The sequence below is a fragment of the Myxocyprinus asiaticus genome, chromosome 7, assembly GCF_019703515.2.
Source record: "Myxocyprinus asiaticus isolate MX2 ecotype Aquarium Trade chromosome 7, UBuf_Myxa_2, whole genome shotgun sequence".
NCBI lineage: Eukaryota > Metazoa > Chordata > Actinopteri > Cypriniformes > Catostomidae > Myxocyprinus > Myxocyprinus asiaticus.
Genome location: NC_059350.1, coordinates 2,074,032 through 2,089,218, shown reverse-complemented (window position 1 = coordinate 2,089,218; position 15,187 = coordinate 2,074,032). Strand labels below are relative to the sequence as shown.

The 15,187-nt window shown below is 36.1% G+C and overlaps 2 protein-coding genes across 2 annotated transcripts in view; both read right to left on the bottom strand.

Annotated features, from left to right (window-relative positions):
* The window catches only part of LOC127443531 (complement C3-like), a 35,865-nt gene extending 24,340 nt beyond the window's left edge, over positions 1-11,525 (bottom strand). The window contains exons 1-10 of the mRNA XM_051702220.1: positions 11,373-11,525; positions 10,410-10,605; positions 9,037-9,199; positions 6,498-6,571; positions 3,952-4,040; positions 1,619-1,701; positions 1,432-1,519; positions 1,172-1,277; positions 938-1,058; positions 503-618 (exon numbers count right to left, since the gene is read on the bottom strand). Of these exons, the coding sequence (XP_051558180.1) occupies positions 503-618; positions 938-1,058; positions 1,172-1,277; positions 1,432-1,519; positions 1,619-1,701; positions 3,952-4,040; positions 6,498-6,571; positions 9,037-9,199; positions 10,410-10,605; positions 11,373-11,443 (1,107 nt within the window). The 5' untranslated portion in view covers positions 11,444-11,525. The remainder of the gene's footprint in view (positions 1-502; positions 619-937; positions 1,059-1,171; positions 1,278-1,431; positions 1,520-1,618; positions 1,702-3,951; positions 4,041-6,497; positions 6,572-9,036; positions 9,200-10,409; positions 10,606-11,372) is intronic.
* Positions 11,526-13,973: 2,448 nt separating this feature from the next.
* LOC127443530 (complement C3-like) overlaps positions 13,974-15,187 on the bottom strand; it is a 39,803-nt gene continuing 38,589 nt past the window's right edge. The window contains exons 40-41 of the mRNA XM_051702219.1: positions 14,990-15,125; positions 13,974-14,418 (exon numbers count right to left, since the gene is read on the bottom strand). Coding sequence (XP_051558179.1) covers positions 14,277-14,418; positions 14,990-15,125 — 278 coding nt within the window. The 3' untranslated portion in view covers positions 13,974-14,276. The remainder of the gene's footprint in view (positions 14,419-14,989; positions 15,126-15,187) is intronic.

The window sequence follows — 15,187 nt, the reverse complement described above, 5'->3', positions numbered from 1 at the left end:
GAGTGGTTATCTGAGTTACTGTAGATTTTCTGTTAGCTCGAATCAGTTTGGCCATTCTCTGTTGACCTCTCTCATCAACAAGGCGTTTCCATCCGCAGAACTGCCGCTCACTGGATGTTTTTTGTTTTTGGCACCATTCTGAGTAAATTCTAGAGACTGTTGTGTGTGAAAATCCCAGAAATACTCAAACCAGCCCGTCTGGCACCAACAATCATGCCACGGTGGAAGTCACTGAGATAAATGTTTCCCCCATTCTAATGCTTGATGTAAACATTAACTGAAGCTCCTGACTGGTATCTGGATTAATTTACCTAATAAAGTTGACTGTGAGTATACATTTCCAATAAAGACTTGTGTTCCATGGGAATTGAATCCACAACCTTGGTGTTGTTTTTGAAAGAAGCAGTTGGTGGAGGATTCAACATTGTTTTTATACTACTATATAATCCATTTTACAGGTGGTTACTATCTACAATTCCCCTTAAGTTTTTTTGTTTTGTACCGAGATATCAAAGGGCATTCCAGGTTTGAAGAATTGTGGTGTTCTTTTGAAGTGGATTGTATATGGCGATGTCACAATCTGAATGCCTCTTCTCTGGGCCTCCACCATTTCACTGCCTGAAACACACAAGTGACTATGATCAGAAATAAACACATTTACATTATTATTAACACACATAGGGCTTTATATTAACACTGCATGCAAATGGAAGGAAAATTACAAATATTTCATCAGTTACTCTGGATTGGTTTTTACATTGTGCATCAAGTGGCAACCCAACACATTATCGTAATTGTTTATTGAATAAAAGTACACAAAAATGTTTTCATTTAACTTAACAGTTAAGCTATCATTGCTTCAAGTTTTTAAGTCCTATGAAGAGTTGGACAGGCAGCTTTCTGTAATTATGCTACAAACATTTGGTGTAGTACTTACCGGTATCGGTTAACACACTGACTGCAATGAACAGTGATTGGCCAACAAGCTGCTTAATATTTGGGAAAGTCTCCAGGATGTGTTGCCTCTTCAGCTCCGCTCTTCCAATCCCATCAAAAATCTGACAGTACATGCACAACCAACAATCTGGGTCCACTCTAACTATACTGTATACTGTATATATTATACATATCTCAAAAACAAATTACAAAAAAGTGGGTTTGTATGTTGTACCGTGACTCTCTGTAAGGAACCTGGTATACTTATTTTCCCTTTATCTTCAGTCAGCACACCAAATACAACAAATCCATGACCATTAAGCTTCTCCCCAAACAAATACCTTCAGGGAACAAGCACATAGAACACATAATGTGGCAATATATTGATACCAACCAGAATAAATGCTCTAACATCTCTCTGAATAAATGTTGATTTAAGAAATATAACACATATTCAGCCATAATTCTTTGTTATAAAAAAGTGTAATACTCTACTTGGCCTCAATATCGACTGATAGACTGTCATCGTTGACGTAGAAAAAGGCGTTTTTTGGTTTTAAGGAGACCTCAAAGCTGGGTAGGACTGCAAGAGAAAAAATAAAGAACCTGAAATTATGTCACTGGATAGATAATATCACACGTGCATTATTATAAAGCTCTCAGAGACCCAACAGATACTTACCATATTCTTTGACCTCAAACTCACAGGAGAAGTTCTTCTGTGGACTGTTCTGGTGCCACGCCACAACTCTCCACATCCCTGAACTAATGAAACGGTACAAAAAAGGGCTTGAAATACTTAAGAAAAGTCATTTAATTGTCTTTTTCACAAATGCTCAGTGAAAGGGATTGCGTACCCTTCAGAGAATATTTATTTATTATTTATTTTATTTATTATTATTTTTTAGTTCTAGTTATTTGGGATAATGTTTGCAAGTTTTTCAACCCTGATACCAAAGTTTGGGAAATACACATTGTTTGTGGCTTGCGATATATTGAATAATATGATTTTTTTACTAGTGATATAAAATTAGGCAATACTGTGAATCTTGTTTCAACATTTTTAACCGCTAAAAGTTATTAAACAAATTTAAAAATGATACAGTATTACAGAAAAGGAAATGACATAATTTCACCAGGTTTGTAATGAGGAACATCATACTGCAGTGCAATTTTTATTTTATTTTTTCAGTAAAAATGTCTAATCATTCTGAAAATAAATGACTAGATATCCTTAAAAAAAAAACAAAACAAAAAAAAAAACATTTTGTCTTGTTTTCAGAGAGAGAGAGAGAGAGAGAGAGAAACGATTTGCCAAAGGGGTAAAAAAAAAAAACAACAACAACAACAACAAAAAAAAACATCTTGATGAAAACAAGTTTCTTTTACTTAACCCATGGCAAAATGTTTTTTTCTTGTTTTAAACAAACCAAACCATTTAATATTTAAGAGTTAATATCTTGTGCCATTCTGCTTCTCAAGTATTTATTTATTTTTTTATTTTTATTTTAAGGATGCTTAGATATTTTTACTGGAAAACAAAACAAAAATACTCAGTAAGAAAATAATTTTTTTGGAGTGTGTCAAATACTCTACACATTCAGTGTTCTGCCAAAATAAAAGTTCCAGGTGATGGTGAAGTAAACACGGCAGAAATATTTCATAAAACAAATCGAATCCTCAAAATAAAGTAATAATAATATTTCAGAACTAATTTATCGGGGGGGGGGGGGGTCTGGGTATCTCAGCGAGTATTGACGCTGACTATCACACCTGGAGTCACGAGTTTGAATCCAGGGTGTGCTGAGTGACTCCAGCCAGGTCTCCTAAGCAACCAAATTGTCCCGGTTGCTAGGGAGGGTAGAGTCACATGGGTTAACCTCCTCGTGGTTGTGATTAGTGGTTCTCGCTCTCAATGGGGCGTGTGGTAAGTTGTGCGTGGATCGTGGAGAGTAGCATGAGTCTCCACATGCTGTGAGTCTCCGCGGTGTCATGCACAACGAGTCACGTGATAAGATGCACGGATTGACGGTCTCAGAAGCGGAGACAACTGAGACTTGTCCTCCACCACCCGGATTAAGGTGAGTAACCACACCATTTAAAAAGTAAATAAATATAAAACAAAATAACTAAATTATGATAATAAACTCAACTGAGTCCCACAGTAATAATTCAGTATTATACAATATTTAACTGGGTTCCAAAAAATAAGTGTGAACTTTTTTGATAATTCACAAAAAAAAAATTGGTAATAATATATGCAGGTAAATAATGCTTTATATCCCTATGTATTGTTTTATATTGGTGCAACTAAATAAAATCAATTAAATATTATTTTTCCTTGTGGTTATATACTGAAAAATCTAAGGAAACATGACTTTATTATTTTTAACTAAATTTTTACTTCATGCATTAAACATTTTTAATTTGATGTTGACATGATGATTCCTCTGATATTCGATATTTATCTCAATAATTATGTATTTGCTCTGAAATGATTTAAAATATACACTTATAAGTCATTTCTGAGCAAATACATAATTACTGAGATATATACTGAACATCATCAATAGGTCAAAAAATATTGAGATATATTTATTTAGTTTAAAATTAGAATATTTACATTTATCTGTTGTTAAATATATTTGTGTTAGATGGGTTTTTTTTTTTTTTTTTATTGTTACAAATACAGTATGTAAACAAATGATTGAAGAAATGCTGATAACACTAAAATTGTGTAAAAATGTTGAAAATAGAATGAGATTATTTACTGGTCTTCTCACCATGCAGTAAAAAGGGTCCAAAGGTTCCCTTCTTGGGTGTCACATTTTTATGTAATTTTTCATTTTTAAATAGGGGGTAAATCATAAGATAATCAGTTACTTAAAAAAAAAAAATTGGTTCATTATTCATGGAAAGTGCCAATAAACTTATTCTGCAATATTAGGTTTTAATTAAATTTTCCAAAAATACAAAGTATTGGAATAGACATCACACACACACACACTCACTCACCTGGCTGGATCAGTGAGGCTGAATGTTCCTGAGGTCATTCCTCCTTTGGGATACACAGATTTAGTCTGAAGACTGATGCCATCAGGTGTCTGTAAAAGTCCCAGATTTTCATATAGATTTCATCATAAATGTCAGACAGATACACACTGGCGGCCAAAAGTTTGGAATAATGTACAGATTTTGCTCTTATGGAAAGAAATTGGTACTTTTATTCACCAAAGTGGCATTCAACTGATCACAGTGTATAGTCAGGACATTAATAACATAAAAAAATTACTTTTACAATTTGATAAAAATGTTCAGAACTTCTTAAACTACTTCAAAGAGTTCTCATCAAAAAATCCTCCACGTGCAGCAATGACAGCTTTGCAGATCCTTGTTATTCTAGCTGCCAGTTTGTCCAGATACTCAGGTGACATTTCACCCCACACTTCCTGTAGCACTTGCCATAGATGTGTCTGTCTTGTTGGGCACTTCTCACACACCTTACAGTCTAACTGATCCCACAAAAGCTCAATGGGGTTAAGATCCATAACACTCTTTTCCAATTATCTGTTGTCCAATGTCTGTGTTTCTTTGCCCACTCGAACCTTTTCTTTTTGTTTTTCTGTTTCAAAAGTGGCTTTTTCTTTGCAATTCTTCCCATAAGGCCTGCACCCCTGAGTCTTCTCTTTACTGTTGTACATGAAACTGGTGTTGAGCGGGTAGAATTCAATGAAGCTGTCAGCTGAGGACATGTGAGGCGTCTATTTCTCAAACTAGAGACTCTGATGTACTTATCCTCTTGTTTAGTTGTACATCTGGTCTTCCACATCTCTTTCTGTCCTTGTTAGAGCCAGTTGTTCTTTGTCTTTGAAGACTGTAGTGTACACCTTTGTATGAAATCTTCAGTTTTTGGCAATTTCAAGCATTGTATAGCCTTCATTCCTCAAAACAATGATTGACTGATGAGTTTCTAGAGAAAGCTGTTTCTTTTTTGCCATTTTTGACCTAATATTGATCTTAAGACATGCCAGTCTATTGCATACTGTGGCAACTCAAAAACAAACACAAAGACAATGTTAAGCTTCATTTAATGAACCAAATAGCTTCCAGCTGTGTTTGATATAATGTCAAGTGATTTTCTAGTATCAAATGATCAATTTATCATGATTTCTCAAGGATAAGGTGTTGGAGTGATGGCTGCTGTCTAGATTTGATCAAAAATGACTTTTTTCAAATAGTGATGGTGCTGTTTTTTACATCAGTAACGTCCTGACTATATTTTGTGATCAGTTGAATGCCACTTTGGTGAATTAAAGTACCAATTTCCTTCCAAAACAGCAAAATCTGTACATTATTCCAAACTTTTGGCCGCCAGTGTACAGGTAATTACATTTACAATATAAATAACACAAATACAAATTTGAACACTCATGAACACACAAAAACAGCAAAACAATTTAACGAGAAATGCTAATTTATACATTAGGGGTCCAAAATTCTGAGACAATATTAAAATTATGGGATTCAAAATCAAACCTGGCTAAAAACTAAATTACAAGTAGCATTTTCACAATTCGGTTACAGTTGCTCACTCTGACAAGCTCTCCCAATTAGGTATAGCTGCAGGCCAGAGACCTCCAAAAGAAGGCAGGATTACTCCAAAAGGGGGTTGTGCCAACTCGAAAAGGGGGCGTCACTTCCACTCACAGTTACGGTTAGGGGCTTCCTATATCTACAATGGCGATTTGGAGCTCACACCCCTTTTTGGAGCAATACCTGCAGCTATACCCTTCTCAGCTCTGCAGAACTCCCCATTGGAATGAATGGGAGATTGCCATGAACAATGCGTTTTTTTGGCAAAATATTCTCATAAACGGAATGGATCATATTTTTACATGGGCTGGTATGAAGAGTGACACTGTAAAGCATATTTATCTGAAGATATTTGTAAAAGAAATGGTTTAATTACACAGTAATTTGATTAAAAACTGTGGAGACTGTGAATCGGAATCAAGGCAAACGATTATTAATCACTTGAAAAAAGAAAACTTAATTTAATCGCAATTACACATCTAATAACATTAGTTTACTGTTTATAATGTAATAACACACTCACTATGCTGCTGTGCACTCTTTATTTCCTATCGCTTTCATTATGACTTGAATCAGTACATAACTAAATTAATGTTCAGTTATTAGCTTTAATTTACTTTGGAGCAAATGTAGGTGTTGTTGCAGATGTTATGTTTATTTGGGAATTAGGGGTGACACAGTTAATCCATAACATGCTCTTCTCTCTGGGTAACTTGTCACTATTACAAATGACCCGGCAAAAATATATATATTTTTTTTTTTAATTTGGAATATTTTTTTTTATAAAATTCAATTTAAAAGTACTCAAACACACATTACTCCCACAGGCTCTTATTGGAAAAAGGCAAATGCTTGTCAGACTGATGGCATTCAGGGCAACAGCTGCTGAGACAGAATTGGTCAGAAGTGCTTTTAAGGCGGGGCTTAGCGAAGGGTCAATTACACAAACACTCAGAGTACACATTTACCAAGATCTCCACTCTCACTCCACTTTCCAGAGGCTGTATCATGCCGGGACTCATTGAAAACACCCTGTAATAAACTGAAGGAGAGGAAATGTATGTGTTGCTTTGCTTTAGATCTCAAATATTAGAAGGCAAACCTGCATCATTTTCATTAAAGGTGCATTCAGTAAGATTTTCCTCATTAAAAAAGTTTAACTCCTCGAGACATGAATTGTAATTTTGCAAAATTTAGAGGAAATCATGAGCACTCACATTATAATGAAGATTCCAGTCATATCAGTAACCTTATAAAAGCTGTTTTATTGTACATGGAGAGGGAGCACACAAAGAATCAAATGACCAGCAGAATACTACTCGCTTAACCTCAGTAACAATCCTGTTATTGGACACTTTCACTCATTGATTAAAGTAATCATGGCTGAATACTAACCCTAACCCACCTAAGCCTAACCTAACCTAACCTAACAATAAACTAACATAAACTAACCTAACCCAACCCAACCATAACCTAACCCTAACTTAACCCTAAACTAACCTAACACTAATCTAACCTAACCTAACCTAACCTAACCCTAACAGTAACCTAACCTAACCCTAACCTAACTTAACTTAACCTAACCCTAACTTAAACTAACCTAAACTAACTTAACACTAATCTAACACAACCTAACCTAACACTGTTTTAACCCTAACCTAACCTAACCTAACCTAAACTAACCTAACACTAATCTAACATAACCTAACCTAACACTGTTTTAACCCTAACCTAATCTAACCTAACACTAATCTAACATAACCTAACCTAACCCTAACCCTAACCTAAACTAAATTAACCTAACACTAATCAAACATAACCTAACCTAACCTAACCCTAACTTAACCTAACCTAACCTAAAGTAACCTAACACTAATCTAACATAACCTAACCTAACCCTGTTTTAACCCTAACCTAACCCTAACTTAACCCTAACCTAACCTAACACTAATCAAACATAACCTAACCTAACCCTAACAGTAACCTAACCTAACCTAACCCTAACCTAACTTAACCTAACCCTAACCTAACCTAACCTAAACTAACCTAACACTAATCAAACATAACCTAACCTAACCTAACTTAACCCTAACTTAACCTAAACTAACCTAACACTAATCTAACATAACCTAACCTAACCCTGTCTTAACCCTAACCTAACCTAACCTAACCTAACCTAACCTAACACTAATCTAACATAACCTAACCTAACACTGTTTTAACCCTAACCTAATCTAACCTAACACTAATCTAACATAACCTAAACTAACCCTAACACTAACCTAACCTAAATTAACCTAACACTAATCAAACCTAACCTAACCTAACCTAACCCTAACTTAACCTAACCTAAAGTAACCTAACACTAATCTAACATAACCTAACCTAACCCTGTTTTAACCCTAACCTAACCCTAACTTAACCCTAACCTAACCTAAACTAACACTAATCAAACATAACCTAACCTAACCCTAACCCTAACAGTAACCTAACCTAACCTAACCCTAACCTAACTTAACCTAACCCTAACCTAACCCTAACCTAACCTAACCTAAACTAACCTTACACTAATCAAACATAACCTAACCTAACCTAACTTAACCCTAACTTAACCTAACCTAACCTAAACTAACCTAACACTAATCTAACATAACCTAACCTAACCCTGTCTTAACCCTAACCTAACCTAAACTAACCTAACACTAATCTAACATAACCTAACCTAAAACTGTTTTAACCCTAACCTAAACTAACCTAACACTAATCTAACATAACCTAAACTAACCCTAACCCTAACCTAACCTAAATTAACCTAACACTAATCAAACCTAACCTAACCTAACCTAACCCTAACTTAACCTAACCTAACCTAAAGTAACATAACACTAATCTAACATAACCTAACCTAACCCTGTTTTAACCCTAACCTAACCCTAACTTAACCCTAACCTAACCTAAACTAACACTAATCAAACATAACCTAACCTAACCCTAACCCTAACAGTAACCTAACCTAACCTAACCCTAACCTAACTTAACCTAACCCTAACCTAACCCTAACCTAACCTAACCTAAACTAACCTAACACTAATCAAACATAACCTAACCTAACCTAACTTAACCCTAAACTAACCTAACACTAATCTAACATAACCTAACCTAACCCTGTCTTAACCCTAACCTAACCTAACCTAAACTAACCTAACACTAATCTAACATAACCTAACCTAACCCTGTTTTAACCCTAACCTAACCTAACCTAAACTAACCTAACACTAATCTAACATAACATAACCTAACCTAAACTAACCCTAACTTAACCCTAACCTAACCTAACCCTACATTTCTACAATGGCATCTGAAACTGAAAATTACTTATTTTAAATGATGCTGCATCCAAGCCACTAGGTGTCACTGTTAGTCCAAGATGACACAAGGACAAAAGTTACTGAGTGCACCTTTAAATAAAACAAAAATAAAAGAGATCAAAAAGTATAAGTTACACACCCATGCTATTTGGAGTGTATATGGTCTTATCAGTCTGTAAAAATATGTGTCCGGATTGGAAGGTCACCATGACCTGTTTCTCCAGCAGCTTCTGTGGAAACTGGGCTTGCAGGTATGCATACTGCTTCACTCCCTTCTCAAAGGCATAAGCATCACCAGGTATCTACAGGAACAGCAGAGGAACACAATAATGGCAAATGAGAAATAACACGCTAAACATAAACAGCAGGCTTGGATATGAAGACATTGTCCTTCATAATTCACAGAGTTCATAAATCTATCTTTTGGTCTAAGAAACATCTAAATGTGTGTTTTAACTGTGGGGACTTTTAGCACTGTGGAATGTTAAAAATGTTTTCACTCAAACTATTTTTTTTTTTTTTTATTATTTATCCACTGACAATTTCCAACAGTGTATGTACATGCATCACAGGAGATTTATGTTGTTTTGGTAATTTTTCTGAAATTTATAAAAATAATTCCCACCTCAAATTCTATATTGAGTTTAATTTTTAAAATGAATAAAAAAAAAATAAATAAAAAAAAAAGGATTTTTATTTTTTATTTTTTTTATTTTTTAATTTTCAAATAAAATTGCCATATTGCAAAGTTGTTTGGTGTGGTGGAAATGACGGCACAACTGTGGGACAGTCTTAATTCTTGAAAAAAATATGGAAATAATTTTCACAAAATAAATATTGAAATGGTTTGTGTTTATTTCAGTCTTTGTTTAGATTATCAGTTTTTAACAAATTTGTATTTAATTCACTGATATTTTTGCAATTATCTGCATCAGCCAAAAACAGTGTTTGCTTGACCAATTTACCGAAGTGTTACGTTGCCCTTGTGTCAGTTCCAAATTCTACCATTAGATTTGTCAATGGACAGTCAACGCTTTCTGTTTTCAAGGTTTTTACTTTAGAAGTTTATGCAAATTTGAGTAAATATTGCATAAAAATATCAGTATCGGCCACTGAAAAACCCATACTGGTCATTCACTCTTTGAAAAGAAACACCAATATATTGTATGTGCCAATAGTACATGTCATCAAACTATGCAATACACATATGTTATGGAAATTATGTAGTGACCAAACATGTTTAACAAATCAAAACTATCTTTTGGTCCTTGTTTGTCTAGAGTCCAGTTCATTTTGTCAAGCAACTTCATGAGATGCAGAATTAAAGGATTTCCTATTTATGCTCGTTGGCTGTTTTCCCCTCAAGTGTCATCAGTCTAGCTTGTTTGTGTTTAAAGAAATGTATTGCATTACATTTGACCACGATTTCCCAATACAGCCAACATGACGAGCTGAACAAACTCAAATATTTTACACACCATATATTATTATACAAGTGAGTAGAGCGCTCACCTCGATCTCCACCAGCTCCTGGTAGTTCTTGTCGGCGGTCAGAGTGACTGATGTGCTCGTCAGTTCACGGCCGTTACTTTGAGAGATTCTCACTGAGATTTTAACATTCAGATTTACTCCAGCATAGTCCTGCGCCTCCACAAACACTTTCTCCGTGGCTCCCACCTTCAGCAGATTCGGAGCTGAGAGAATGTAACTTTATCAACAGAACAAAGATGAATTTATGACGAGAAAGGGAAGGATATAGAATAATGTGTCTTATTCTTATCCTGGGACAATGCACATATCTAAAATAGTGCTACAGTTCCAAAAATATCCAATATTTGATTGAATCACAGTCCCAAACAAATAAAAATAAAAGACCATTAAGATTAATTGTGACTATTTTAATGTAAGGTAGAAAGCAAGGCTATATTTACTTTTTGAAATGTAAAATCCTTTACATTTGGGACATTCCTTGACAGTTTTCATGAGATTCACCCATTTTTTGTTTTTCATGGATAAACACTTTTACAAAGGATACTGCACTAAATAATTTACTTTTTCACTATTTATACTTGTCTACAATTATGGTACTATTTTATTACTATTTATATATTTTTAAACTACTTTCAAGCATTTAAGCAGAAGTCTTTAAGTATAAAGGCTTTTAAGAGTGTTTGGGATTAGCTAACTAAAAGAAGTGATGGTATGAACTTAACAAAAATTTCCAAGGTCAGAAATGAAGGGGAGCTCAGGGCAAAAATTCCACTATAAGTGACAAAAATGCCCCCAAAATTCAAAATGTGTAAAAAAAAAAAAGATTATATATATATATATATATATACAATTATTAAGAGGCACACACACACACACACATATATATATATATATATATATATAGATAGATAGATAGATAGATAGATGATATTGATATATGCTTCTTATTAATTGTGTATTTGTGTGTTGTGTTTTTATACTCACAGGGGTTGACAGAGTGCCACTAGAGGTAAGGATACGATTACAGCTGCCAGCCACACTGAGCCCACCCGCATTATTCCGGTCTGATACTCACTGTCACTGAACTATCAGATGTTTACTCAGAATGTATTTATTGTCATTTGAGTCCCTCCCTCACAGCATCCTCCTCATTATCTTCATCGTGGCTGTCAGTTATTGGGTAACATGGGTAGAGGAAGCGTGGCTATGATTCAGCAGAGCACTCTTAAATGTATGGCTCTGTGCGATTAAACTTGTGAAATCTTGTTATAGAGTCTCTCCTCCTCTCTCAAAATGTCACAGCAGCATTATGCATTGAATAAGAAAATGAATTAATGGGTGACACTTTACAATAAGGTTATATTTGTTCATTTTAGTTCATGCATTTTTTTTCCAGCATATATTAATTTAGGTTAATGTTAATTGGCAAATAACTGAATTTACAAATGTATTAACCATTCATTTTTAATATATGCAGTATATATATATATATATATACATATATACACTATATTGCCAAAAGTATTCGCTCACCCATCCAAATAATTGAATTCAGGTGTTCCAATCACTTCCATGGCCACAGGTGTATAAAATGAAGCACCTAGGCATGCAGACTGCTTCTACAAACATTTGTGAAAGAATGGGCCGCTCTCAGGAGCTCAGTGAATTCCAGCGTGGTACTGTGATAGGATGCCACCTGTGCAACAAGTCCAGTCGTGAAATTTCCTCGCTACTAAATATTCCACAGTCAACTGTCAGTGGTATTATAACAAAGTGGAAGCGATTGGGAATGACAGCAACTCAGCCACGGAGTGGTAGGCCACGTAAAATGACAGAGCGGGGTCAGCGGATGCTGAGGCGCATAGTGCGCAGAGGTCGCCAACTTTCTGCAGAGTCAATCGCTACAGACCTCCAAAGTTCATGTGGCCTTCAGATTAGCTCAAGAACAGTGCGTAGAGAGCTTCAAGGAATGGGTTTCCATGGCCGAGCAGTTGCATCCAAGCCATACATCACCAAGTGCAATGCAAAGCGTCGGATGCAGTGGTGTAAAGCACGCCGCCACTGGACTCTAGAGCAGTGGAGACGCGTTCTCCGGAGTGACGAATCACGCTTCTCCATCTGGCAATCTGATGGACGAGTCTGGGTTTGGCGGTTGCCAGGAGAACGGTACTTGTCTGACTGCATTGTGCCAACTGTGAAGTTTGGTGGAGGGGGGATTATGGTGTGGGGTTGTTTTTCAGGAGCTGGGCTTGGCCCCTTGAATGCTTCAGCATACCAAGAGATTTTGGACAATTCCATGCTCCCAACATGGTGGGAACAGTTTGGGGATGGCCCCTTCCTGTTCCAACATGACTGCGCACCAGTGCACAAAGCAAGGTCCATAAAGACATGGATGAGCGAGTTTGGTGTGGAAGAACTTGACTGGCCTGCACAGAGTCCTGACCTCAACCCGATAGAGCACCTTTGGGATGAATTAGAGCGAAGACTGCGAGCCAGGCCTTCTCGTCCAACATCAGTGTCTGACCTCACAAATGCGCTTCTGGAAGAATGGTCAAAAATTCCCATAAACACACTCCTAAACCTTGTGGAAAGCCTTCCCAGAAGAGTTGAAGCTGTTATAGCTGCAAAGGGTGGGCCGACGTCATATTAAACCCTATGGATTAAGTATGGAATGTCACTTAAGTTCATATGCATCTAAAGGCAGATGAGCGAATACTTTTGGCTATATAGTGTACTTTATACATATAATTTTAATAAGACTGTTATTGTTAGTTCATGTTTACAGTTTGTGCAAAACCGGATGATCACATTAATCTGCATGATTTGAAAATATTACGAAACAGTGCAGAATCATTTTTTTTTTACAGAACCCTAAAACTTTGTTGTTATCTGCCTGCAAACTCATAGTGAGTCTGAAATCAAAAACCACAATGACTCAATGGGTATACTTTGTCAGTTCAAACCAGTCTGGCCATTCTCTGTTGATCTCTTTCATCAACAAGGTGTTCCATCCACAGGACTGCCGCTCACTGGATGTTTTTTGTTTTTGGCACCATTCTGATGTGAACATTAACATTAACTGAAGCTCCTGACCCGTATCTGCATGCTTTTATGCACTGCACTGCTACCACACGATTGGCTGATTAGATAATCGCATGGATGATTGTTGGTGCCAGATGGGCTGGTTTGAGTATTTCTGTAACTGCTGATCTCCTGGGATTTTCACACACAACAGTCTCTAGAATTTACTCAGAATGGTGCCAAAAACAAAAAACATCCAGTGAGTGGCAGTTCTGTGGATAGAAACGTCTTGTTGATGAGAGAGGACAACAGAGAATGGCCAGACTGGTTTGAACTGACAAAGTCTTCGGTAACTCAGATAACCGCTCTGTACAATTATGGTGAGAAGAATATCATCTCTGAATGCTATTCTGAGATGTAGGTTGGCACTGTTTTAGCGACATGAGGGGGACCTACATAATATTAGGCAGGTGGTTTAAATGTTGTGGCTGATCAGTGTATATCTTGCATGTAGCTCTGTAAATAATACCTGGTTTTGCAAAGAGTTGAGAGTTAAGAACACAATTTGATCATTAATTTTTATTTTACTAATTCATTCAAAGTTAATTTCATGTCAAGTTATAATGACTACCGGTAAGTCTGTTATAAATGAACCTTAAATGATCTTAATTATAATGACAGTTTTATAACTACTTTATAACAAGTTATACTAACTAAAAATAGATATTTAAAATGCATTACTTAAAGCTTTGTGCCAGTACATCATTAAGTTCTTCCAGAGAATATGGGAGTAGAAAATCATCAAAAGCAAAATTGGGGATTTGAGGAATTACAAGTTACAAAAGTTATCACAACTCATGAGAATCTTTATGTAGTACATCCAAAGTTGAAGAGCTGGTTGGCGAGTGCATTGATGCCAGTGTATGTGTCTTTGTATTGTTCAGTTTGGGCCTCATCTTGTGTTGGCCAGTATTCAATCCAGGTCTGCTCACCCAAGTTGTACCGTAGTCTGAAAAACCCCACACAGACAAGTAAAGATCAGCGATGATACTTGAATGTTTCACAAATCAGGATTGTGTTGTGATTACAGTGGGGTCACAAACTTAAGGGTAAAGTGGTTTACACACAGTTTCCACATAAACCAAAAGTGTTTTCACATTAGAGCCTTTGGTGATGGTCAATTTCACAGCAGAGTTTGATTAATTCTGTTTTGAGATATCTGAAGTCAGAAAACTGGGATCAGAGGTGCAATTTATGTGAAACTTTCGGTTTGCAACTGGTATGGAAGCAATCCGGCCTAAAAGCCAATCAATATTGATGATTTTTGGTAGTAAAACCAAAAATGGGCAAAAACAGAAACAGAAATGTGAAGTGAACCACACTTCTCATTTTTGATGTTGTTACCTAGTTACAGTGGTAAACAGTTGCTGTTAGTACTCACGGTGGTATTCACATTGTTTATACAAATGTGCCACAGTTTAAAAAATATAAAAATACCATGTGAAAAGGGAGATGGGGTGAAAATGAACTCAAGTTTGTGCCAAGCAATCCTACCAGGAGTGAAAACAGGCCACATTTACCTTCCCCCAATTCTTGGAAGTATTTTGGTCTGGCCCATGATCAGGTAGGTTTTGCCTTCTTCAAATTCCAGGAACTCTCTACAGAAGGGATGAGCCAGGAAAGACCTCATTTTCCCTTCCACGGCAGGTTCAGTGCCTAGAAAACCATACAGTCTTAAAATGACGCTGCTATTGCATATCGGCACCAATGTCTGTTTT